Genomic DNA, 27,625 nt, shown 5'->3' with positions numbered 1-27,625 from the left:
AATTCTGCATCGTTTTTAAAGTTTCTTTCTGTGAGCTGAATGTAACTATCCCTTTCTCCTGAAAACTGAGGGAAACGAAAGGTAAGGCCTTTGCATTTATATCTATGTTTCCCAGCAAATGCATACTGAGGATGGCTATCTAGAAATTTCTATCCGTGCATAGCTAAAGTTTGCAGTCGATGTCCTGCTATGGATTCAGTCTCGGAAGCTGGTGGAACTCACTTCCTTCCGTCCCTCCCAACTGGGCTCAGACTCTGGAAATGTGTTCCTTCTCCACAGCTGTTGCCACCAAGACCTTTAGTTGTCTTTGAAACATCTCTCATCTGTTCCTTCCTTCCCGTTATCAACGCCCTTTCATCTTCTCACATCTACTCTGTTGTGGAACTTCTGTTTTTCCTATTCCCAGACTCCCTCCAGGACCAGCATCAAACCGCTCTTTCTCGCACTTTGATTCCACTGTGACAGCCTTCTGAGTCACCTACCACGGCCAGATTCAAGGCTGCCTAGCTGCGAGCTCCTCCAGACGGAGGCTCAACTCAGTTTTGTCTTCTACTTTTCTTAAAAAAGCAAATCACATTCTTTATCCGGGCTCTTTTCTCCATCAGCCAGTGCCCAGACGTCACCCAGTCCTTCCTCTGTTCTTGCAACACGATCACCCCTGGGCTTGAAAGGGCCCTTCCCTGGTTTCAGGCTCTTTCCCATGTAGGTATCCCACCTTTCTCATAAAGCTTTCTCAACCACTCCAGCTCCTACACTCGTCTTTTTTTTTTTTTTTAACTGTTTACAACAGGTCGTACACTTGGGTGCTTTGTTCACGGCATCTACTACTACTTGGGTGAGTAACAGGCAAAAACTTCCCGGGTGGGTCGCAGTGGGAATCCCCTCTAACTCGCAAGGTGGGGAAGGGCTCTCAGGGACAGAGACTGGGCTGGCCTGCCGGCCGCTCTCCCGGGGACCAGGGCACGACGGGGAAGCCTGGGCAGCGGAAGGCCCTGGGCGGGGACGCGAGCCGGCGCCCCCCGCAGCCCCACGGCCCCGTGCGCACTTGAGCGGCGCAGGCAGGATGGTCTGGTAGTTGTAGTGCTGCTGCTGCTGGCTCAGGATCTGCAGCTGCAGAAAGAGCTGCTGCTGCTGGAGCAGGCGCGCGTAGTTGGAGTCCATCTGCGGCTCGCTCTTCTCGGCCTTCTGGTCGGGCGGGACGTACTGGTGGTACTTCAGCTTCTTCACCCGCGGCTTGGGGTCCTTGCTCTTCTTGCTGCGGTGCTTGTCGTTGGGGTTCTTGGGATGGCTTTGCTGGTTTCGGGAGAAAGAGAAGAATGTTTTAGGAGAAGCTGTCACCGTGTGCCTGAGGGACCCGGGAGCGAGCGGCGGAGGGCCCCGGACACCGGGGCCGCCAGCGGGCCGGCGAGTGACCGAGCGTGCCTCCAGGGCGAGGAAAACGTGGGGACGCCTCCTCTGACCAAGAAATCTGGCTCCTAAGGACTTACTTCCTCCTGCCGCCTTGTTCCCTTAGAGTAAGGGAAGGCTATGCAGCTCAGCCTTATCCATTCAAGTTCAGCCACAGTCACTGCGGGTGTCTCATGCGGACACACTGGAAGGGCTCACGCAAAGGCCTCTTAGTTAGAACAGGCTCGAGCTACAAACAGGAGAAGACGAGCGATCCGTCACTGTAACTGTGGACTATTTTATGGTCATTAAAATATTCTAGAGTCATTCTTGAGCGGATATGTACAAACAGAAAAAATGCTTCTAATGGAATAGAGCAGACTATGAAGTTATGTATTTCTTTTTTTTTTTTTTTTTTTTTTAACTTTTGAAGAGGAGACGGCAGGGGCCGAGGCAGAGAGAGAGAATCTTAAGCTGCTCCATGCCCAGCGTGGAGCCCCAAGAGGGGCTCGATCTTATGACCCTGAGGTCATGATCTGAGCCCAAATCGAGAGTTTGACACTTAACTGACTGAGCCACCCAGGTGCCCCTCAAGTTACGTATTTCTAAGGAAAATACACCCAAATACTGTAATCTCACAGTATTAGTCAGTTCCCCGTCATCTGCTTATTGTGCTATCAATAACCGATTTTATTCCTGGTCTTTTCAAAGTGATGACAACAACGGATGCGGTCTGGGAACCCGAGGTGGCACGCTGTTATGTAATGACGAAACCGCTGACCTGGCTAATCAGGAAGGCACCTGCGGGAAAAGGGAGGGGACAGGCACACAGTAACCAGTAGGCCTCAGACTAAATCTGCTGTTACCTAGTCACTGGCATGTTCTCCCACGAAGTGAGGGTGGGGAACAACAGCTTTCCTCTCAGAACGCCCCCCCCGCCGAACTGTGATCTGTTTCTCGTGTGTACCTGTCTCTTCCTCTCCTAGCACAGTTCCGGGACCCCTGACCAAGCCTCTGAACCTCACCTTCTTCAACAATGCCTCCGGCCCCAGAGTCAAAGCCCTCCCTACAGACACACCAGTGAAGAGGAGAGACCCAGAGAACAGGAGAGGCTGAGAACTCAGCACCCACAGGGACAGATGGGTCGGCATCCAAACGCTCTCTGTGCCATCTGTGGCACACGCTTGGGAATGTGGGCAAGGGAGGAGAGCCGATGTTATTAGCTCAGCTGCCACGTGCCACACTCGGGAATTTCTGGCTCCAGTACTAAGTGATGGAAGATGGTGAGATACACTGACTTGTGCCCTGGGGCCACAGACGCTGGGCTGCACGGACACAGAGAGGCTGGAGAAGGGAGCCTTCTCTGCAGGAGGGCCGAGGACCACGACTGTGCCAGAGTGGATGGAAGCAAGGAATCTGGGGAGGCAGAAAGAAGGCTTGGCTGCCCTTGGGGAGCCTGGATCCTTCCTAGCCTCGTTACTTCTTCCGCCCTCCCTTCTGGAAGGTGCTGGGAGGGTTGGCTAGCTCTCCAGAGTCCTTTTTGCGTTCTAAACGTTTGACATCAGTGTTCTGCTATGTTTGGCAAAGCCACATCTGAAACGATGACACTATTCTCTATCACTGCCCCTCTGCCCCCATCCGGCAGTTCTAAATACACTTAAAAAAAAAAACCTTTAAAAGTATACCACTATATATTAAGAATTTTGATCTTCCGTGGGGCTTGTTCTAGCCGGATTATTTGCGCCCAGTCAAATGTAGGGAACAGTGCCACCAACCTGCAGCTTATCTAGAGAACAAACCTGGCTTCGACCGGCCAAATCTCTGCTAAATCAAAAAACGCAGCTGCTTTTCTAAAGCCTTTAACCTGTCATGTAATACATCTGGACCAGCGTGGACGCTGACCTTGTGTATACAGTCTGAAATTACGTTCCCATTAAAGACATCTGTTTGTGAGGCTCCCGACTCCCCAGCACTGCGCTAAGAGGCTCGATCCTACCCCAGTCCCAGGGTTTCCTTCATTCTGGCAGCCTGGATGGCGGCAGAACTGGGAACTGCTGATAAAATGTATCCTATAGCCTTTCTGCAGGGCTCTGGGAGTTTCAGAGACCGAATGTTTTGCGGTTCTTCTGTGACTACAGAACAATAGGGCATTTGTGGAAGGTGGTGGTTTCCAAGACCGAGGCGTGATCGAGCAAGTCTGCCTGTGGTTTTGTTCTCAAGGCTTCGGACTGAAAGCCAGGCTGGCCAATGCAGACACGTGCCTTTGTGTTCCCGCAGACAAGCCGCCGGTAAAGACCTCGAACCAGCGTGTGCGCAGGGACCCACCTTTACTAGCGCCGGCCCAGGCTTTGCTGAGGACACAGTATTCGTGGGGACGACAGGTGCGGTGGACCTGGTGGGGGGCTGATCCACAGGAGGAGTTTTCAAGAATTCAGGAACTGCAGGGGACACTGAAGTAAACTGGTGGAAAAGGCAGAAAGCGAACAAGTATGTGAACTCAATGACATAAAATTAGAAAAACCAGAATTAGAAGGGAATGACCTCATTTTTTTTTTTTTTAAGTCCACCGGAAAACAAAAGAAAAATATACTATTATGTCTGAGACCCAGATGGTGGAGCACCATGCTTCACCTCAGCTAGCCAGTCTTTGTCCCAATAGCAATGAAAAGCTAAAGCTAAACGAGGTTCGACTGACTCCACCCTGGTAGTGTTTTCTCAGAAATATGGTCAGAACCGCCCTGTTTTGGCAGAAGAGAAGTCCAAGACTCTTGTAAAAATGATCAGAACAATACAGGACACTTGTGAGGTTCTCTTGCTGTACAGAGCGGAGTAATAATCCTGGCGAGTTCCAGTGTGATCTTTAGACTTGGTCACAGGCTCTCCCCAACGCTGTCAGCACATCCTGGACCCAGGGCCTAGAGCATTTGCTAAGAAAGCCCCTGTTCCCTGGAGGCCCACTCCACATACGGGCCCTTAACTCTGCTTTACACTTTGTGTCCCCGTGTCCAAGCCTGATGGGCCCTCCCCTCCGCCATCCCCCACCCTCATTTCCCACAACAGGAGGGCACCTGCCGAATGCATTTTCTAACAGCGACTTGATTCGCTGATGGCGCACCCTCACACCTAGAGCAAGAAGCTAATTTGTTACCGAGGCCAAATGAGCAACCCCAAAACCTCAATTTGCAGTCCCGTGTTAACAAAGGAAGCTCCCTACGGAAGGCCTTGATAGATTTTATCAACAACCCAACAGCCCATCTACGCTAACAGTCTACTTTAAGTAGATTTTACATATTCACTCACTGGAAGCAGATCTTACTACTGTAACAAATCCGTTCAGTGTTGCGCAGTGATTAGTACATGGACTTCACTATTACCAGCCTTGTCTTAAGGAAAAATATCTCCCTTTATCACTTCCACTCCCCCCACACAACTCTCAAATTCATTACAAGAATCAAAGTCCGTTCCTTTGCTGATGTATTTGGGTTTAAGAATAGCACACTGTATTTTTCCTCCTTAAAATAAATGACCTGAGAACTCAGAGGCTATTTAGCAGCAAGAAATATGAAGCTTGGCACATACTAGTTACTCAATAAATATTTGTGTAATGGGTGAATGGAAATTCCTTGTGGCTTTACTCATGCGGGGTGAGACGCTCAAGGCCAGCTGGGGCTCTTGAGTATGTGTGTGGGTGTGCAATGAACTCTGCTTGCCCATGTGGCTCTCTCCCCGAGCTCGCTTTTCCTTTCTGCCACCGATTTCAGCTTGTAAGTAATTATAACGAACAGTGTTGGCTTTTTAAAGATGGCTACACGGTAGCCCCCTCCACCATGGTTTATGTTATTTTCAGTGGCCCGTGGGCATTTGCGGCCCGGAAGCAGACGACCCTCCTGACATACGGTCACAAGGTCAACAGCAGCCTAAGGTTGCGTCACATGCCTACCTCATTCACCTCACTTCATCTCATCACGTAGACACATATCCTTTCCAACGTCACCACAAGACAAAGGAGGGCAAGTATAGGACGGTAAGATATTTTGAGAGTGAAAGACCACATTCACATAACTTTTATTATAGTATATATTGTTAGAACTGCCCTATTTTATTATTATAGCTGTTGATCTCTTACTGTGCCTGACTTACAACGAGAACTTTATGTCAGTACATACAGGAAAAAACAGTATACACAGTGTTGGGTACTATCTGTGGTTTCCAATATCCCCTGTGGATAAGGGGAGACTACTGTACTCAATTTCATTCAAACAGATGTGAAAGAAAGGGCCTTATCTGAGACTCCTGACACCTGTGTTTCAGGCTGATCTCTGCCCCCAAAAGGCCCTGAGCCGGCTGCCGCCTCAGTGAACCTCTGACATGAAAAGGACAGTCAAGGCCAGCTAATCAGTGCTTTAAAGGATGTGGTTTTAGTTGTTTCCCTTTCACTTTGCACAGTTTTTGGAAGTGAGGATATTTATCTCTGGGTCAGTTTTCATACAGGGAAAAACATTCCTTGGCTGTGATATAATTGGCATATGAAGAAGAAATTGCATATTTGAATATATATATTTGCATATATGATAAATAAATATATATATTACTTATATGTGTGTGTGTGTGTGTGTATTTCTTGTAGATAAATTCTTTAAACCTGGCAAGCTGTTTTACCAGTCCAGCCCCCAGGGACTGATATGATGGCAATGATGCATTTGAGAGCAGTCAGTGCTAAAAATCTGAAAAATAATCCAGAAGCATGAATGTGGTATCCATTACAATATGTATGAAAATGATTGTCCTTGAGTTCTAGACGTTTCCTAGTGAACTTCAGCCTTGACTACTGATACCCTCATCTTCTTAGCTCTTGTGGTATTTCGGTGTGACTTTGCTACCCAGAAAGCCACAGACCCCAGTGAAACAGAGAATAAGCTAGCTGAGATACAATGATTATTAGTATTACCTACTCTGAAGATACATTCTGGTTAAAAAGGGAGAAATGTCTAACTCTTCTTTACATTCTGCCAGTCTCTTTCATATGCTTTAGAAATGACCCCTCAAACAATCTTACATCCTATCTTGATGTTATTAGGATCCTGGTGGCTAGAGTTAAAAAAAAAAAAATCTAAAGAGCAGTACTTGTGAAATGCCAGCATTCCAAAAAGGATGAAAAGAATATCCAAGCCATAAAGGATACTACACTTATGTTGTTCCAGTCAAGTTAGCAATACGTTAAAATCTTAAAAGAATGTCTTAAGTGTTTAAATTTCCACTGAGACCTAAGTTCACCTTTTGTACTTTCAAAATTTAATCTCAAAATGATTCAGAATCTTTTCTCCAAGAAAACAAAAAAGCTGCAAACTTTGCTTGGTTTTATTGGATCTGACCGCTGTTCCCGACCTACAGGTCTCATGACTTCCAATTCTTCAACTGTCATCATGACACCATGACAAGAAATGTCAGAAAAACATTGCTGTCTAATATTTAGACATGAATATTTAGGCTTTAAAATAAAACTGAAAAAGAAAAACTGGAAAAAAAAAAAAAAGGAAAAAGAAAGCACTTTGAACCTTGAAGACTGACTTCTCTCTTCCAAGAAAATGCTACGGGAAAGTTCTGCTACTAAGAAAAATGTAAGTCAGAATAAACGTTTAAGCTGATTAAAATTTTATAACATATCAGGTGTCTATACTGGTTCCTTCTATAAAGATGATACACTTGTCAAGGACCAATCACCGTTCTATGCTAAGTTCCTTTTTTATTAGATTTCTTTATGCGATCTAGAGGAGCAGAAATTAGATATTTAAAAACAAAGCTTTTTTTGTACTGTAGATTTTAAATCCAAAATAAATGTGTTTTTAATTTAGGATGCAGCAGAGATCTTAATTAAGATGGGAATATGCAAATAAGAAATGCAAAATGCAATTATTCTTTAAATATTGTTTCCATATTCCAATCCCCACACAAATAAAATGAATACTAGTACAAATGAGCTGAATACAAATCAAAAACACATGCTTTGTATATTTAATGGATGGATCTCCTATGTAAATTCTAGTTTTGTTACAATCTATCACCTAGCACTGACCACTCTGTTTATGTAGCGCACAGCTGAACGGTTTAGGCATTTCATTTTTAGTACAGGCAGTTGAACATTAAATTAATCTTCTGGCACAACATCTGGTGGATACTGAGCTGGTACTTGATGACCTGATTAGTAGTGAGGATGTGCATGTGTCCTGCATTTAAAAAATCTATTATTTAAAAAAACTGTGGTAAGGGGCGCCTGGGTGGCTCAGTGGGTTAAGCCGCTGCCTTCGGCTCAGGTCATGATCTCAGAGTCCTGGGATCGAGCCCCGCATCGGGCTCTCTGCTCGGCAGGGAGTCTGCTTCCTCCTCTCTCTCTGCCTGCCTCTCTGCCTGCTTGTGATCTCTCTGTCAAATAAATAAATAAATAAATCTTAAAAAAAAAAAAAAAAAACAACTGTGGTAAAATATATTTAAGATGAAAGTTACTGTTCGGACCATTTCAGAGTGTATAGTTCTGTGGCATTACGTGCATTCCCACTGTTCTGTGACTGTCACCAACACCCGTCTCCAGACCGTTCTCATCTTCCGAAACTGAGACTCTCTGTCCATTAAATAGTGATTCCCCATCCTGGCCTCCCACCAGCCCCTGCAATCATGCTGTACCCTCTGTCCAAGTCTGACTGGTCTGGGTAGCTCGTAATAGTGGAACCACGGGTTTTTCCTTCTGTGTCTGCCTTATTTCACTTACTGTATGTCCTCAAGGTGCACCCAAGTTGTCATGTGGGTCAGAAGCTCCTTTTATAAGGCTGACTGATACTCTATCACACGGATATACTGCATTTTGTTTAGCTTTCATTTGTCAGTGGACACGAGGGCTGCCTCGAGCTCTGGCTGTCGTGCGTCATGCTGCCCTGTACACGACCGTACAGACACCGGCTCCGGTCCCTGCTGTCAACGCTTGGAGCCATACACCCACAACAAGACTTCCTGGATCACACTGTAATTCTAGATTTAGCTTTCTGGGAGAAGTACCACACGGTTCTCTATAGTGGTTGTACCATTTCACAATCCTACCAAGAAGGTAGAATGATTCCAATTTCTTCACGTCCTTATCAATGCTTGTTAATTTTGTTCTTTGGATAGTCGCCATTATAATGGTGTGAGGTGGTATCTTACTGTGGTTTGGATTTGCATTTCTCTAGTGATTCGTGCTGTTAAGCATCTTTTCATGTGGTTACTACCCATTTGTTTGTTCGTTTTTTCTTAATTTTTTAAGGGGGGAGGGGCAGAGGGAGAGACAGAATCTTAAGCAGGCTCCACACTTGGCATGAAGGCCAACGCTGGCGTCCATCCCACGACCCTAACTTGAACCAAAATCAAGAATCAGATGCTTAACTGACCCAGGTGCCCCTTGTCTATCTTTTTTCTTTGTTTTTAAAAGATTTTTATTTGAGAGAGAGACAAGGAGAATGAGCTTGAGCGTGGGGGAGGGGCAGAGGCAGAGGGAGAAGTCGACTCACCACTGAGCAAGGAGCCTAGTGTGGGACTTGATTCCAGGACCCCGGGCCATGACCTGAGCCAAAGGCAGATGCTTAACCAACTGAGCCACCTGGGTGCTCCTATCTCCTTTCGAGAAATGTCGATTCTAGTCCTTTACCCATTTTTAAATCTGGTTAGTTATTTTTCTGTTGAGTTGGGGGAGTTCTGTATATGTTCTAGGCATTAACCCCTTATCAGATTTGTGATTTGCAGATATTTTCTCCCATTCCATTGGCTGCTTTTCACTCTGTTGACAGTGCCCTTTGATACACAGAAGTTTCTCATTTTGATAAAGCCCAAGTATTTTTTTCTTTTGTTGCCTTGGTGTCACATCCAAGAAGTCATCACCAAATCCAGCGTCATAAAGCTTTCCCTGGTGTCTTCTTCTAGGAGTTTTATAGTTTCAGTTCTTATGATTACGTCTCAGTCAAAGTGATTCTTAGGGGCCAGAATGCGGATGCAAAGTAAATATTAGAATTACTACTATTCATTTTTGGTAACTGACTTCTGGTACTTGTGTAGACTGTATAGTTGACTAAATAATGTTATGTATGCATTTGTTAAAGAATGCAAATAGCAGTTGCCATGATGAGTCATAAGAGGATGACAGGATGCTGGGCTGGAAAAGGGTCTTAGGAACAATCTCAAACTGCTGGCTTAACAAGAACAAAGTCCTTAGTTCAAACCCTGGGCGGGCCAGACAGGTGGTCTCTTGATGACATCTGTCCCTGGGAACACACGTCAAGTAAGTGGCTCAGTGCTAGGCCCAAAGGAGTGCTTGGCACATGCTGACCGGTATTTTTTATCCCTCATCTCATTTATAGTCAATAAACCTTGATTTGTTCATAAATAAACAGGAAAGGCCTATTCTGTCAAATATACACTTTAGGCACTTTCCTACTGGTCATGGGAAAAGGGAATTAGGAACTAGGATGGAACACGACCTTGTGGTTAATGCTGGAACCCAGCTCAAAACTAAAGCATTACCAGCGATAGCATCCTCTTGGTAAGTAAGTAATAGGAAGCTAGTTTGAAAGGGTAACAGGAGAAATTAGAGCCATATCTTGGATGGCCTAATTCACTCCTTTATTGATAAGCATTTGAGATAAAACATAGTCTAATACTAATGAAGTAGTACACGTGTACATGGCTTACCTGACCTTGCTCATCCTCTTTGTTCGCTTAACCCAAGGTTTCTACATTATTAGGAAAAGGTCATCTACCTGGAGGTTACTAGATACAATGGGAAAAAGTACCCCAAGGTCCCCTAAGCTAGTCCTCACACACTTCAGTTACGCTGAGTAACCCACAAGGTTTCCTATCAGCACTATTTCCAGTTTGGCACCGGGGTCATCCCTATAGCACAGACTGTGAAAATGAACACAGATCCTATCAGGTCACACTTACAGGTAAGCATGTGGGGGCTTAACATAAATGATTAATTAAATGGCTTCAGAAATCGCATAGAGAAAAAAGTCTCTGGATTAAAAGCACCAGTGAAACAGCTCCTGGTGCCCACATGCGGCAGGCTGTTGGTAATTTTCAGCAGCTTTCCATTGTTCAAAAATTGCTTAGGCATAAAATAAATTGAGCTCCAATATGTGATGTGTGTTCCATTAATGTTGTGACAAATTCCTTTCCAGCTGTACTTTGATCAGAATTGAAAAAAGTCCAAGAAAAGGCAGTGTTAGTCTCTTACAGACCACACAGAAATACATATTTCAAAGAAGAACTTTTTTTTGGGGGGGGGTGGTGGTTAAAATGTACGTTTTGAAGGAAGAACATGGTAGTGTATTATACTGTCCACAGTGTGAAATCATTAGCGTTTTAGCACCAGGATTGAAAGAACCTGGAAAATCATTCTTTACCTAGATATTATGTGTTAATTCTTTTTTGGGGGGGTAGGGAATATGTCTTTTATTTGAATACTTTCCTATAGAACTCAATCCTCTGGTGTTTATCTGTGTGTTCTGAAAAATAATTTAGGACACAATATGTCACAACACATTTTGGAATAAAGCCAGCCAGAAAGGTATCTTGAGCCTAATTTTCTCTTAAGTAAGTATCTGTATATATAACTTTTATTTTTTATTTTGTAAAGATTTCATTTATGTGTCAGAGATAGAGGAGAGAGAGAGTGAACATGAGTAGGGGGAGGAGCAGAGGCAAAGGGAGAAGCCGGCTCCCTGCTGAGCAAGGAGCCTGAGGTGGGACTTGATCTCAGGACCCGATTCTGACCTGAGCCCAAGGCAGACACCTAACCATCTGAGCCACCCAGTTGTCCCTATAAATGTGACTTTTAAAAACCAAAAAGAAGGGCACCTGGGTGCGTCAGTGGGTTAAGCTGCTGCCTTCGGCTCAGGTCATGATCTCAGGGTCCTGGGATGGAGTCCCTCATTGGGCTCTCTGCTCAGCAGGGAGCCTGCTTCCCTCTGTCTCTCTCTCTCTCTCTGCTTGTCTCTCTGCCTACTTGTGATCTCTCTGTCAAATAAATAAATAAAATCTTAAAAAAAAAAAAAGAAAAACCCAAAAGATATTCCCTGCACTGGCCCTGAACTTTATATTAGGTCAAATATTAAAAAAAAAAAAATGAATAGGGATGTTAGAAAAATGTGTGTAAGCCATGGAATTAAACGTGCAGCACGAAATAATAATGAATTAGCATATGAAAAACCTCAGTTCAGGCAAACAAGAAACAAAGGGCAATCTGTGACAGAGTTACTCCAGGTGTGATCTGTGGACCTCTGATTCCGTTTATATGAAATATTGGATTTGTTGCTACCCCACAACTTTTTTTTTTTTTTTAAAGTAATGTCTGCACCCCACATGGGGCTCAAACTGTCAACCCGAGATCAAGAGTCGCAGGCTGTGTGGCTGAGCCAGTCAGGCGCCCCGCTACCCTACTAATGCATTGTTATTTCGCAAGAAGATTAGCCCACAATGAGTTGGAAATTAAACAAACTACTTAAAAAGCAAACACATACTAGTCTTTCGCTACAGGCAACTTGAGGACCACTAGACTACAGTAACTAAATTCACCATTAAGCTCTCATAGTGAATTTCATTTTTAAGAGGAAAAAATTAATCTTACCAAGAAGTGGTGAGATGGTGGTGAGAGTTGCACAGCTCTGTGACTCTGCGAATAACCACTGAATGAGACATTTCAAAAGGGCGAATTTTTGCAGTGCCATTTTTTTTTACAGAAATAGAAAAATCCACCCTAATACTCATACGGAATCTCCAGGGACTCCCAAGTAGCCAAAAACAGTCTTGAAAAAGAACGAAGTTGGAGGTCTCACAGTTCCCGATTTCAACATTTGCTACAAGGTGACAGTAATCAAAACAGTGTGGTCCTGGCATAAAGACAAACACATAAGCCAATGCAACAGAATTCTGAGTCCCTAGATTATTATGTATATGGTCAGTGACCTTCAACACAAGTGCCACGGTGGAAAGGACAGTCTTGTCAGTAAATGATGCTGGGAGAATTGGATATCCACATACAAAAGAATGAAGATGGATCCTTCTCTTACACCATATACAAAAATTAACATGGATTAAAAGACCTTAATGTAAGACCCAAGACTATAAAAATCCTAGAAGAAAACAGAGAAAAAGCTTCATGACACTGGATTTGGCCATAATTTCTTTTCTTTCTTTTTTTTAAAAAGATTTTATTTATTTATTTGACAGACCACCACAAGCAAGCAGAGAGAGGAAGGGAAGCAGGCTCCCTGCTGAGCAGAGAGCCAGACTCGGGGGACGATCCCAGGACCCTGGGATCATGGCCCGAGCCGAAGGCAGAGGCTTTAACCCACTGAGCCACCCAGGCGCCCCTGGCCATAATTTCTTAGAAGAATACCTAATGCACAGCTAACAAACCCCCAAACAGACGAATGCCACTGTACCAAACTTAAAAACTTATGTGCCTCAAAGGACACTATCAGTAGAGCAAAAAGGCAACGCAAAGAATGGGACAAAATATTTGCTCATCATGTATCTGAAAAGGGCTTAATACCCAGAATATACAAGTAACTTCTGCAGCGTAATAGCAGAAAAACAAATACTTTGATTAAAGATGGGCAAAGGACTCAAATAGATATATCTCCAGAGATGATACACAAATGGCCAACAAACATATGAAAAGATGCTTAACAGCACTAATCATTAGAGAAAGGCCAATCAAAATCACAATGAGAGGGGCGCCTGGGGGGCCCAGTCCTTAAGCCTCTGCCTTCCACTTAGGTCATGATCTCAGGGTCCTGGGATCGAGAGGCCCACATCAGGCTTGCTGCTCGGCGGGAAGCCTGCTTCTCCCTCTCTCACTCCTTGTGCTTGTGTACCCTCTCTCGCTGTGTCGCTCTCTGTCAAATAAATAAATACAATCTTAAAAAAAAAAACAAAACAACCCACAATTAGATATCATCTCATACCACCAGAATGGCTGCTATTCAAAGGAACATAAATTAGTAAGTGTCCGTGAGGATGCGGTGACACTGAAATCCTTGCATACTGTTGGTGGGAGTGTGAAATTCTCCATACTACGGAGAACAGTACGGAGCTTCCTTCATAAGTTAAAAATAGAATTCCCAGATGATCCATCAATCCCACTTCTGGGTATATGACCCAAAGAATTGAAAGCAGGATCTCGAAGAGGTATTTCCAAGCATGGCTAGCACCATTCTTCACAATAGCCAAGACATGGAAGCAACGCAGGACCCACTGACAAGTAGATAAACAAAATACGGTATATCCAAATAATAGAATATTATCCAGCCTTAAAAAGGAGGATCCTTAAAAAGGAGGATCTCCTTAAAAAAAAGGAGATCCTGTTACAACCTACAACATGAACGAACCATAAACACTTGTTAAGTGCATAAGCCAGTCACAGAAAGGCAAATATTGTATGATTCTGTTTATATGAAATATCTGAAGTAGTCAAATTCATATGTATGTATGTATATATGTATCTATTTAAATGCCAGTATAGGTAACATGCAATATTGTATTAGTTTCAGGGGTACAATACAGTGATTCGGCAATTCTGTACTTGACTCAGTGCTCATGGTGTTAAGTGTCCTCTTTAATCCCCATCACCTAGTTCACCCATTCACCCATCCCCCCCACCCTAAAGTAGTCAAATTCTTAGAAATGGAAGTGGAATTGGGATTGTCAGGGCCTGGAGGAAGGGGCTGGGGGCTGCTGTTTAATGGATACAGTTCCGGTTTTGCAAGACAAAAAGGTTCTGGAGATCTGCTGCATAACAATGTACTTAACACGACTCAGCTGCCCATTTTAAAATGGTTAAGATGGTAGGAAAAAAAGGGGGAAGGTATACTTTATAGTATGCGAATCATATATCCCCAAAAAAGTTATGAGAAAATTTTTAAGAAGCAAATTATACAACTATTTGTAACATAAAAAATGTGGATATAGAACAGAAATAAAATGTAAGAATCTACTGAAAAAATGTTAACAGTGTTTGTGTCACAGATGAAAAAATGTCTATTAGACTCTTCTGGAAGAAGCAGCGCAATTACCCGTTGTATAAAACAAGGCGCTGTCTGGTTGCGGGAGAAGCAAGAAAGGCGCTACCTGGGCTGGAGTGCTTGTAGTCACAGGAGACGGAGATTCGCTAACTTTCGGCTCACTTGGGGACGCGGCTGACCCCTGTGACTCCTGGCTGGCCGGCTGGTCTGGAGACAAGGCGTCACTGCTGTCTTCGTCAAACGAGAAATCACCCTGAGTCTGGGGATAGTCCTCCTTCCCAACACCTAAAGAGAGAAACGATTTTTAGCTTATCTTGGCCTTGGGATACCAAGCTTAAAATGATAAAGAAGGAGAAACACTGTTTATTACAAGAACAGAAGCAGCTGGCTGAAAAAGAAAAAAAGAAATTGAACATAATGTACTTCCCAGGGAAAGAACGCACTGCTACCTATGATGAGTACTTGGGGGAGCAGTCAGACCTGACCAGATCAAGCCTTTGGATCCCACTCCCAGTTTCCAGAAGTACAGAAGACAAGAAAAGTTTTTAGTGACACTGGGAATGCGAATGCATTCAGTAAGATACAGCGTGTGGACCGGCTAGAGGACACAACAAGGCCTGCTCCCCAACAGATACACGGTAAGAAAAGAGAGGAGGAGGAAGACCCACGCGGGAGATTAAGACTTAAGAGAGACATCAGCCAAAGACAACGTGTGGCCCTTGTGTGGATCCTGATTTGGATACAACTGTTAAAAAAACATTAACAGGTGTGAGAGAAAATGGGGCCATGACTCGGTGTCTGCTGATGAGTCCTACTTCTGGGAGAGGCCCTGTTATACTGACGTCTTACCTTTTGGGGCTCCATTTCTTTGGGACTGAATGGAATAATCACTGAATGTACTACTTAGGATCACTGACTAGAAACTGCCTAAGATTTAAACTCATACTAATGCAAAATACCAAGTCCCCAGACTAATGGAAATTATAACAGTTTTTATAGTAGGATATTAACTTTTCAAAACTGCTTGCTGAGTAAGTGGTATTATTCCAGATTTTTTACTCTGCTAAAACTTATGCCAGAAAAAGAGTACATGTATGTGCGTGTGTTGGGGGTGGGGGGAGGAGTTGGCAACATTATTAACTAAGTATAAGAGGATCAGGATGAAAGGACAGATATTACCCTTTTTAATAAACACATCTGTACTCATGTGCTGTTTACTTTGCTGAACTAACACGGAACAAGCGATTTATCTTTCCTAGAAGTAAACAGAATGGAAAAGTCTGTAAAAATCTTCAACAACACAAGAGGAATTAAGCAGAGTAATGTAAAAAAGTTAACTTAGAAAACATCATAATGAAATCGGAACCTAAGGACATCAACCTCAGATGTGACAAGAGGAATCCTTGTATTAACTGGTGAGAGATGCCAGTCTTAGCATACATAAAGAAATAATAATAATGGGAAGTGGTCCAAGTGTTAATCAATTTCTACTTCACGCAGAAAACAACACTCATGACTGGTGCTGGCTTTTTGGATTAAATTTGTTTTAAACTTCTAAGTTCCTCTTTCTCGCAGAAAAGCGTAAATTTTTAGGGCCTTACCTATAATTGCCTCCTTAACACTGGAGTCTACAGGAAGGATATTCTTCTCTACCAGCTCCATAGGACCAGGTCTTTGAGCAATCTTTTCATTCAGATCATCCGCCAGTCGAGCTCTTTTCAGCTTCATCTGAGTGGCCTGCAGGGACGGCTCTGCAAATGTCTCTAAAAGAAGAAACACAGTTTTAACCATTACTTGCATTACTCTATTCCATAATGTTATTTCAGGCCAAGAGAATTTAATTTAAACTGGCTTAAAAGAATTCATATTTATGTGTTCTTGATGTATTTACGGACAGAGAAAATGACCATCTGAAAATGCTCTGGTATACATTTATGTATTTTTAGTCCTGGACACTTTATATTGTCTATACAATGCCCTCAGACTCAAATTAACATGGACTGAAGCCCAGAACCGGGGTACTGCTACTGTTCATTTCTGGCCGGAGGGCCACACTCACATTTATTAGGTGCTGGAGATATGAGGACGGACAAGGGAGATGTGGTCCGCGGCTCAAGAAGTACAGGTTTAGATCCGGCTGCACCGCAAAGCCAGTGCCTAGAAACGGGGGCCACGGGATCTTACTTAGGTTATAAGCTTTTCCGCAGGAGTTAATGGGAAGAGCTACAAACAAATCGTATTCTCAGACTGATCCCTATGTGTCTCAGAGTCGGTCATCATAATTAAGAATCTGGGTTTAGTTCTAAATATGTAACTCTGAAATATCTAATTACAGGGTAACTACTGGTCGTAAAGAAGCCTCAACTCATCTACTTACAAATGGATGGGTTGTACAACAGAGGCAAAACTAACGTAAGTATCGTACCTCATTCATTTGGGTAATTCTGTCAGTGACTTGCATTTCTGGTACCTCTCATTAACATTTTATAACATTGTTCTTAAAAATGTTTATAACTGATAAAAAAAAATGGTGAGGTGTTAACCCAAAATTCTGAGTTGACCGTTACTTGCCTCGTATATAGTAGGTCTTTGAATGAGATTCCCCATAAGTAATCTCAGGTTTTTTTTGGCAGGTAAAATATCCCGGCTGAAGCCCAAAGCTCGCCAAAAGCCCATGGCCTATAGACTACTCTACAGCACAGCTGAGCACTTTTCTTTCCACCAGTTGAGTTATACGCTTACCGAAAGTCAACCTTGATTGTCCACAAAACAGTTCCTATCAGTTCATATCTGATGTCGATACATAGTTGAACTAAATGTTATAGGAAAATAATAAGCTTCGAAAATAAAATTATTTCTTGGGAACCTAATTTAAATACTTTGGGATGATTTGATAAAGGCGAGTCATTAAAAAAATAAACTGGTATCAAATTAGGGCAATTTGGGGCACCTGGGTGGCTCAGTGGGTTAAGCCTCTGCCTTCGGCTCAGGTCATGATCTCAAGAGTCCTGGGATAGAGCCCCGCATTGGCCTCTCTGCTCAGCGGGGAGCCTGCTCCCCCCTCCCCCACCTGCCTCTCTGACTACTTGTCATCTCTGTCGAATAAATAAATAAAATCTTAAAAAAAGAAATTAGGGCAATTTAACAACTACACTGTTTGGGGGAAAATGACAAAATCTAGGATTTTCAACTCAGATTGCTTTTCAAGTGTCTTTATGTTGTTTTTTCCACCCTAAATGGAAACTGTAGGTGATGTATGACAGCTGTGGTTTATGCCAGAAAGACGATGATCGCGCAGATCACTCTCAGGTTGATGTTTAAATGCTTTGTTAACATCTAGGTAGGACAGTCTTTTTCCTCTTTCCCATCAACACAACCAAGTGATATCAGCAATATGTCTGGAAAAGCAAAAAATGAGAGGCTGGTATTTTTTATGTTTCTGTTCTTGGTCTTACAATCTCCTCATCTCCCAGTGCTGAGGTTGGATTTTAGCTGAACTTCAGAAAAATAATTTAGACTTTTGCCTGCCAAGCATCCAATTCGATCAAAATTGGGATAATGTTAAAATAAGTTGAGGGGTGGTTGGAAGTTATCTTTTAAATTACTGATGATAAATTCTTTCTTACTTCAAAAATCCCAACTTGAGAACAGATGTCTTAAAAACATCACTTACAGTTCATTCATATACACGATTAGGTTTTTAAATGTTGAGTTACCTTTTTTTAAAAAAGCAAATATGATTCCTTTGGATAGTTAACTGTATTTGCCTTGGTTTTAATGGTATCAATAAAACCAGTTACAGTTAGAAGGCAAGTTGAAACAGACAGCATTGTTCCTTCAAAAAATGTCCTTTATAGGTCAAGTAGGCACAGAAGGAGACACTTGTCCAGTTAACTTACTGGTACATTTGCCTCTTAGAGATTCATTTATCCCTGATAGCAGGTAGCTGTTCGGACCATACCACTGCCGTTCTGGAAAGGCTCTTAGTCCAACAGACTGCTGAGAACATAACCGAAAGTAGTGAAAGGCACAGACCTCTCACCTCCCACCCCAGATAGAAAGACTGTCCCATAATCACAGATTCTCTGGAGTAGAAGAGACCCTACTTCGGGCTATAGATCTCAACTTGATCTTGCAATTTTTTTACAATGTCCTTACTGTGGTGTCAGCCTGTGCCTAGTCTCTAGTCATAGCAGCCCAACTCTTACCTATCGAGCACTTTTGACAATCTGTGATTCATTTGTTTTGCCTGCTTGTCATCTGTCGTGCCATCAGAATGTCAGGTTCATGCAGGCAGGCATCCATCTGGCTCATTTGTTGGGTCTCTGGTGTCTAGCTCACCAGCCAAGGAACCACCACCTCAAATGAGGGCAACCTTAGTGCTTCCAGAAGGTTTTTGGACATGTCTGACCTTTAGAATACTATTTCTTATGTTGAGCCACAATATAATACTTTACTTTGTAATACCGATGTGATTCTAATATTGACTCTATCATTAGGCCAGAAGAACAAATATAATAGTCCTTCTACTTGAGAACTGTCTCTCAATCTTTTGAGAAATTTTCAGATTCTTTCTGTATCATCTCAGGGTTGAACACACTCTAGTCTCACAGGATCAAGCTTCTGGTCTTGAGCAATAAATCAGTCAGAGAAGCAAAACAACAAAAGAAAATGTAGCTGGGGAACTTATAGTGGGGAAACCAGCTTTCAAATATGGTCTTAGAGAGAAAAATATCCTGGCCTGAGCCACATGTCTCACCAGAGATGGAACAGAACTGTCCGTGCCATCACTTCACAGGTGATGAAGCGAGACCAGAGAGAAAACCTGGGGGCTGAGTGGAGGGTGTTTATGTTAACAGTCAGATTGAGAGGGACTGTTGTGGGTAAGCAGCAACAAACATAAGACGTTAGGTGTGGGCACTGTACAGTTATATAACAGGGTCTAGCTGAAAATTTGGGGTTTGACTCGTGGCCACTGACTTAATGGACATATGTCCCACACTGATGAAGAAATCCTCTGGACCAAAAGTGTTTTTCCAGAACAGATGGTAGAGACATCTATGACACTAGCTGGCGGGGGAAGAGTCCACAAATTGGTTATTTGGAGATTCAAATGCCCCTTCCCCACGTATCTAACATAAGATTTTAGCTTTGGGTCTTCATGTTGCTATCCAATTTGGAGGATGCCAGTCTGTTGGGTGAAAAGTTATTAAAGTGAAAAAAAAAAAAAACCACAACAACCCAGCAGTGGTGAAATTCTCATTTCTTTTCTTGAGAAAATGCAGCAAAACAAGCAGAAATAAAAATTTTACCTTCTAAAATGTGCATCCTGACAAGTTCAGAACGATCTGGTCGGCTCCGAATCTTATGCTTCAAAAAGTTTTCAGTCTTTAAAAAAAAGAGAGAGAGAGGGAGAGAGAGAGAAAGTTTTACCATAAATTGTTTATGACTTATTGTGGTTGTACATTTTTCTCTCAAGGTACTCCATTTAAATAAATTGTACACTCTTTGGTCATGATTTTGGGAAGTAAAGAGTAGAAATTAGTACTTTGAAAAGCTATTATCCAATACATAATTTAAATTGCAGCCTTCAAAACTGTACAGGGATTTGAAGTGCACGCTGGCATAAAGTAAGCACTTTACAGACTTTTACTTTAAAACTTGGAGAAGGCAAACGCTTATAATTTGAACAGACATCAGATTTTGATCATTTAAATAGCTAAACATCTACACTTCAGGACACAGAAAAATCCACCTAAATTACAAATTTCTTTAAAATCCTAATGTATGTTTGTTGGTAAATTCATATCCTTGATGATATTTTCTTATTCAGAACAGTTCTCAACTTGAACAATAAGGCTTTCAAATGGGTTTTCTGTTTTATAAGGTGCTAAGAGATTATCATTGAGTTCTGGGAAAATTCCTATGGAATTTTTGGAACATGCTTATTTTCGTATTGTACAACAGAAGTTTTCCCTAAAGGAAAAAGAACGAATGTGCACAAGGGTCCTTTTAGAGAAAAATAATAAACATGAAATCAATGTGCAAATAGGACAGAGACCTCTCAAAGAGTAAAACAGGGCTGAACCTAGCTACATTTTTTTATTCAGCAAATCCTCCTGCCCTGCAAAGGTACAGGTACCACGGACCCGGTCAAGAAACTACCTAAAGATGGGGAGTCAGGACAAGACCGGGCTGTTGGTCTGCCGGGGTTGCAAATGGCAAAACTACTCCATCATTATTCTAAAAACTGTTGGTATGCCCTGAAAGCAACAAAGCGAGGTGTGCTTTGTCCTTTATGTACAAAACTAGTTACAAGTCTTAAAAGAACAAAATTTGAATGTCATGCATTTTCTACAAACTCCCAAGATAAAACTACCTGAGAATATATTACTCTGCACGCCACGGGTCCTGGAAATACACTGCATTTTCTCTATTGACAATACTTATAAGTTAAGACTGCTACTTGCCCACAGGTACTTTAAAATAAAAGAGAAGCCGAGAAGGAGAACATTTGAAACTGGAATTTCTTACTCTGGCTCGTTCCAAGCTTTTTATCTGCTCATGGAATGCAGCTGGGCTCTTCAAAGCTGTGAGAAGAACAGGAATCATTTCGGGAGCAGAGACAGAGGCGTTAATATTTCAGTCAAACGTTAGGGTACATTATGTTGATGTTCCCTCTTCATCTTATTAGTTTGTATCTACGGTTCCATTTATTACTAGTTCCTTTAGGAGATGTGCGAAATTGGAAACTTAAATGTTTCAGAATGAAAACTGTGTCTTCACAAATAAAACAAGTGAACGGTAAAATAGAGTTGTATAAACAATGACAATGCAAATGCCAGGTCAGATGGTTCCAACCAATAGTTGGGCCAAATCACCATCACCAAGGGAACTGTGTGGTGATTCCTTGACAGGTCTTTGCTCTTAGTGATCCTATAAGATGCTGGAAGAAGCTCAAATGTCCTTAGGACATGTAGCCTACGGGTGATCTAATCTTGAACACGAGGGCACTCTGCACTTCCCTCTAGCAGAGCTGAGTTACCGTTTACTGTGACCGCATGTGCTCCTAACCCGATGCACTGTGGTCCATCACAGGTACACTGCTGTTGACCATGACAGTGACTTTGCAAGGCAGGTATGAGCCCCAGGACAGATAAAAGGCTCAAAGCGGTTCAAGGACTGCTTGAAGTCATACAACTAGATTGTGGTCAAAGTAGAACTTAAATCTAGAATTGTGAATGAGAAAGTTTCGTGCTTTTTCTATTGTATAACAATACAGCTTACTCTAAAGACATAGTGTTTCCTTAACATGTTAACTATTAGTACTTTAAATATTCCAGAATCCCAGAATGAGGATAAAGCAGTGTTTCGCTAAAACATCACTTACTATAGTATTTCTATCAATTATCTTTGCAAAATCTTTTGTGTGTACGTCTACTTATAACTCTAGGCAGTCAGAGAATGTGGATGGGATTTGGGCTACGCTTACTTGGGCTGTCACCTCCAAAACCTGGCCCGTCGGCTCTTGGCAGAATTATTTTCAGCTCTGGCACTTGACACTGCAAAGATTCCCAGCGGTCCAGCCCAAACAGGTCTGACTAGGGACCAGCTAGAGTCTTAAATATTCTAATTCGATACTATCTGACTGGGTTCATCATCAGGAATGTAGTGGTAGAGAAGTCTGGCAGATTACCAACCCAGCTTTTGTGTCTATCATAATATGAGATTTAAAATATTTAGATAATTAATAGTAATCCAGAAAAAAATTTTTTTTACTGGGAAATATATCTACTGCAGAGAAAAATTGTTCTAGGAACCAAAAAGGAAAAAAAAAAAAAAAAAAGGGTAATATCAATGAATCAGACAACAGGGAAGTATAAGTATGGTTTGTAACTTCTCTTTAGTCTTTTAAAGCCAAGTAAGTTACTTTTTAGAGAAATCAATTTTTAGATAAACACTCATATAAATAATCCTAACACCAAAGCAACCAGTCTTCCCCTCTAAAATATAAAATCACCTCCCAACTTAGTAAAGGTAAGAAGACAATGGGCAAATACTCTTAAAATTAATCAACTTTTAAAAATGAAGGAAGGAGGCATCAAGATATTTGGAAGTTAGGTGTATGTGGGCAAGAAAGGGTGTATTAATTATAAGTAGAATGCTTATCAGTCCTATAACTGAGACGCCCTTCATTCCAGACCACACACTATATTGTATCAAAGGTAATTATTTTGAATTGAAGTAGAACAAGGTTTTTGAATTAATTTTATCACCCTACTCTTGCAAGTCTAAGTAACAGCAGACCTATTACGGAGAGATGACTTCAATTATTTCAAAACTAAAACAAATGTTCATGCATGAAGTAAGACCTGATCTTAACCCGGTTTCCCAGTTTTCTTTATGTAATACAGAATTCAGGTCCATCTTTTAAGCTGCATCTGGCTTTCAGAATGTATTTGAGATGATTCTCTTAGGCTGGCACTGCCGATGCCTGGTTTTCCTTCCCAGCGTGTGCGGTAATCGTATTTGGACCCAATGGACACAGCCCAAAGCAGAGTGTGCTCCAGGTTCTCCTTGGGCACGTGCATTGTGCTACGTCACCCTGGAGGTGACAGCGGCGCTGAAATCTTACGTGGCATGATGCCCTGGTCCACCAGTTGCTCCCTTGTCCTCCTCTGCTGCAGCCTCAGCTGGAGCACTGTGAAAAGGAAAGAATCACCATTGGAGTTTATGAGCAAGGACGGGATCCAACTCGCCAAGCCCCAGCGGGGATACAACTAAGCTTTATTAAACACCTTCTATCCCTAACTGAGTAAGGATACCACCTGGCACCGTCAGACTGATAGAAAATTGATGTGTAGTTTCTACCTGTTTGCAATCACAACGTACTCAGCCAATAAACCAAATAAACCAATAAACTGAAGTGGTTGGTCTATACGTTAAGACTTCCTAATAAAATAGTCTAATTGGTAGAAACAGAAATGTGGGATTCCTTTACATTAATTTGTTTTTTTTTTAAGTTAATAACAAAAATTTATTTTATAAATAAATTTATTATTTGGAGAGACTTGTGCCATCTGGAATGAGTTTTAAATAGCTCTAATGAAGACCAAATTTGTAATAAAAATTAGACCTGTGAGATATTACTAATGAGCCAAAGGAAAATTTCTACATTAAGAACTTAAAGTTTAATAATCTTTGCACAAACATAACACCATGTCTCATTCTACAAGTTCCCAAAAAGCTGAAATCAATTGATATCATTTTAATGAAGAAAGAATAAATGAATCATTAGAACTTGTAGGGAATTGGGGCGCCTGGGTGGCTCAGCGGGTTGGGCCGCTGCCTTCGGCTCGGGTCGTGATCTCAGGGTCCTGGGATCGAGCCCCGCGTCGGGCTCTCTGCTCGGTGGGGAGCCTGCTTCTTCCTCTCTCTCTGCCTGCCTCTCTGCCTACTTGTGATCTCTGTCAAATAAATAAATAGAATCTTAAAAAAAAAAAAAAAGAACTTGTAGGGAATGAAGAATACATCACAAAATTTAAAAATCCATTTTGCCAAATCTAATAAAAATAATTTTCCCCCTTGATTTCTCAAAGCAGCTTCCTTTCCTAGCATCTATTTTTTTTCCTTTAAATCTGGAAAACGAGCCAATTTCACACAAGAGGAATACATGAAGTAACTCTGAAAATTACTTTCCTTGGTTTACCTTACATTCAATTTTAAGTTTCTATTTTGATTTTTATGGTTTCATCTGGATGAAAACCAAGGTGAGCTTCCTTAAGGGTCTGAGTAAGGGTTGTCATGGTGCTTAAAAAAAAAAAAAAATTACCTTAATGTATTTCTTGAAGAAAGAGAGAGAATGTTCTAGCAAGGGGGTGACGGCTGCAAGAAGAGGCTAGCTCAGACCAGTCTCATACCCAGGCTCAAATGCAATGAACACAATGGCTCCTACTTCCAATAAACCCCAACAGCTAAAGATGCGGGGCCCACAGCCCTCATATCCTTGCTTTTGGCTCGCCCTTGTGCCGACTACAGAGCACAAGCCTAGACAGACTTCCAAAACAGTCTAGACTGTAAAATGGCTTTTGAACACATTTCCTTATTCATTGTTAGATATGAATGTCATCCTTTATTAAATACTGAAAAAAAATATTGTTTTGCTGCTTCTGGGGGCCATAGGATCACAAAGGGTCAGTGACGTCCCATTTAGAATTGAAGCAACTGACCCAAGATTCCGTTACGTGAAGCAAAAGAAAAATTTAATGGGTCAAAAAAATATATGTACATGCTTCTCAGACTAAAATGGTGTGTGCTACTTTGAATCAATCATGTTCTAACACACAGATCTTTTCTCTGGTAACTTATAGTTTACTGAGGATAGTATGTTCCCGTCGCAGTACTTTACCAGGAACAAAAAGAAGCCCAAAGAGATGACCTGAGCATAGCATAGCACCCAGATGCCTGCACACTCTAATGTTCTGCGAATGCTAAAACTAATGCTTGTCTGAGTTTGAGACGGTCACACTCAAGAATCCCAACAAGAGGGGGCGCCTGGGTGGCTCAGTGGGTTAAAGCCTCTGCCTTTGGCTCAGGTCACGATAAATGGTCCTAGGATCGAGCCCCGCTTGCCCCCTTCTCTCTCTGCCTCTCCGCCTACTTGAGATCTGTCAAATAAATAAATAAAATCTTAAAAAAAAAAAAAAAAAAAAGAATCCCAACAAGAGGAATATTGAGAGGAGAAAAGGGTGAGAACAATGTCCAGTTCAAAGGCTGACATTTCTGGAACCCGGCGGTCCATGTCTGCTGACGCATCTCTAGCAGGAGTAGCCTTCCTTTCTCACAAGGGAGTCCTCAAAGAAAGGTGTAAAACAGAAAGGGTAACGCAAACATCACCAGCCCCCTTCTTTGGTTTAAAACAAGCAAACGAAGCACCATACTTGAGACAAATGTATCAAACACAATACATATTTTTAGGGTGAATGGCATCTCGGAATGACGGATAGGTTGGTGACAACTTCATGTGCAAACCAACAGTGATGACAACAGCCCGTCAGCCTGGAAGTGCCTCCTGACCGCACACCGGGCAGCCGCACTCATGCACGGTGATGGCAGCGCCGGCAGCTAGAGCATCCTGGACTAGAAACCACGTTCTCATGCTGACATGCAAGGGCATGTGCTACCGCGAGGGTAACACTCAAAGTGAAGGCATGTCACCAATGTTCAAGTCAAACCAACACCAAACGCGGACCACTTGTGTCTTCCCTCCGGTTTCCTATGCAGCAAAACAAGCTTCCTATGTCACACTGCTGGAAGGTAGGAGAATACCTGCCCAAATCAATTCTCTTCCCATTGCCTACTGAATTTTCCCAAGATGCACAATCATCACATTGCAGCTGGGGCGGCAGGCAGCCCCCCGCAGGCACGTTCGCGGACTAGGGCCCACCCACTCGGGGTGGGCTACTGGCTGCAAGGTGCACATCTGCGACGCGTGGCCGAGAGCAGCAGGAGCAGCAGCTAAGAATGGAAGGTGTGCTTGAAAGCAAAGCCGTCAGCATGACCAGGAATGGATGAGGAGGCAGAGGCACAAGTAGCTAGCCAGGCTGTTAAGACTGATGACCCAGGCTGATCAGTGTTCACTGCAGCACGAGGTGGGCACGCGGGACACGTGATACTGAGTGTCGGGCACCAGGCCCTGCAGAGAGACTCGGGTACACTGCCACTTTGGGTCAGTGTTAAAAACACAATTACCGTATTGGCCCATAGAAAAGAACACCTGATCGATCACAACCTGATCGAAGTTCCCCTGAGAATAACTACTGGTTATAAAAAGTACCTACAGGGGCAGACTCACAGTTCTGGGAAAGATCAACCTGCCTTTTAGGACTTGCCACTCATCAAACCAGCACACGAGTTCACGTTTAAGAAGTGACAAGCAACATCTGCACCCCGAAGGCAGAATGTCCAGGCCAGGAAAGACAAGGCTGCGTGACTGTCCTCCAACCACTGGAGCTGGGAGAAAGCAGCGGTGCTCAACCCGGACAGTGAAGGGGTGCGGGGCCCTCAAGATGGACGACTTGACTCTGTTAATGATCAGGGAGCCGTCTGCAGTTGTGGGATCAAGACGCTTTCTCGGGGTTCTCGGGGGCCTTTATGAACTGAGCCTGGAGACCATCTTCCTGGCCCCCGGCAGGCGACAGACTCATGTCCCCATGGAGACAGGGAAGGCCCACAATGCTGACCACCGCCGGGCCTGCTGCACAGTTGTCATTCTTAAGACAAAGGAGGAAACTGTCATGCCGGCTGGTCTCTGGAAAACCTGACACACTCTGCACGTGTCGATAAGACTGCATTTCTGTGGCCACAAACGCAAGCCCAGACGCTGGTCCAGGCGTGCTTTCCTGTGGTGGCGGCAGGTGGTCGTACAGCTGCCTGAGAAACCAGCGTCCCGGGCAATGGCCTCGTGTCTGAAAACCGAACCTGACGGCATTCTTCCTGGCGCTGATGTGAGCTGATCAACTGAGCTACTGGGCAACTCCATCCCAGTACCTCATCCACGGCCTCCACCCTATTAGGAGACTGACTAAAATCGAGGGTTCTCCATGGCCACTTTGCAAATACTACATGCAGGATAAGAAAACGTGTAAATCTAGAGAATTCTGAGGGAGAAAAAACAGTTCAAAATAGTGAGTGGCTCATCCTTTCAGGAAACAAAGGACATAGTAACAATAGAGTAAAATTGAATTCGCGTTACAACTGCTCATATGGGAACATTTTCAAAGAATGTCTTTATCTTTTGAAAAAGGTAGAAATGAAATAATCCAACACATGGGCCCATTAAGTCCGTAAGTTTAAACTCAATGAGTTTAATTCCTAGAAGGAAGAATGTCCTTATGTGGTCCACACAAGGTATGACCATGAAGTGGTGAGACTAATCTCTTCATGCACAAACCAGCATCTTTTGAAATTACTGAAGATGTGTGAGACCATGGACATGGACTACTTTATATCCACTTCATTTAGAGAAAGACCCTTTTTTCATCAATTATTGAATTTTTCCATTTCAATATTTCAACAAAGAAGAAGAAACACAACTTAAAAAAAATTTACTTTTTTCAGTGTTCCAAAATTCAGTTTATTTTGAAAATTCTACTTCACATTATTCTTTGCCACAACAGATAAAAACAATACTGATC

General features: G+C 42.7%; 1 protein-coding gene across 6 annotated transcripts in view; it reads right to left on the bottom strand.

Moving 5' to 3' along the window:
* The window catches only part of MRTFB (myocardin related transcription factor B), a 250,959-nt gene that overhangs the window by 35,562 nt on the left and 187,772 nt on the right, over positions 1-27,625 (bottom strand). For all 6 annotated transcript variants that reach the window (XR_007124392.1, XM_047713407.1, XM_047713406.1 and 3 more), the window contains 7 exons: positions 23,065-23,130; positions 20,964-21,019; positions 19,742-19,817; positions 16,031-16,192; positions 14,536-14,714; positions 3,712-3,846; positions 1,046-1,293 (listed from right to left, as the gene is read on the bottom strand). Coding sequence is in view for 5 of the 6 variants with exons in the window: in XM_047713407.1 (XP_047569363.1) it covers positions 1,046-1,293; positions 3,712-3,846; positions 14,536-14,714; positions 16,031-16,192; positions 19,742-19,817; positions 20,964-21,019; positions 23,065-23,130 (922 nt within the window). In the remaining variant the exon portion in view is untranslated. The remainder of the gene's footprint in view (positions 1-1,045; positions 1,294-3,711; positions 3,847-14,535; positions 14,715-16,030; positions 16,193-19,741; positions 19,818-20,963; positions 21,020-23,064; positions 23,131-27,625) is intronic.

This window comes from Lutra lutra, chromosome 18, assembly GCF_902655055.1.
Source record: "Lutra lutra chromosome 18, mLutLut1.2, whole genome shotgun sequence".
NCBI lineage: Eukaryota > Metazoa > Chordata > Mammalia > Carnivora > Mustelidae > Lutra > Lutra lutra.
Note: the sequence above shows the minus strand (reverse complement) of the source record. Positions and strands in the feature narration are given on the sequence as shown.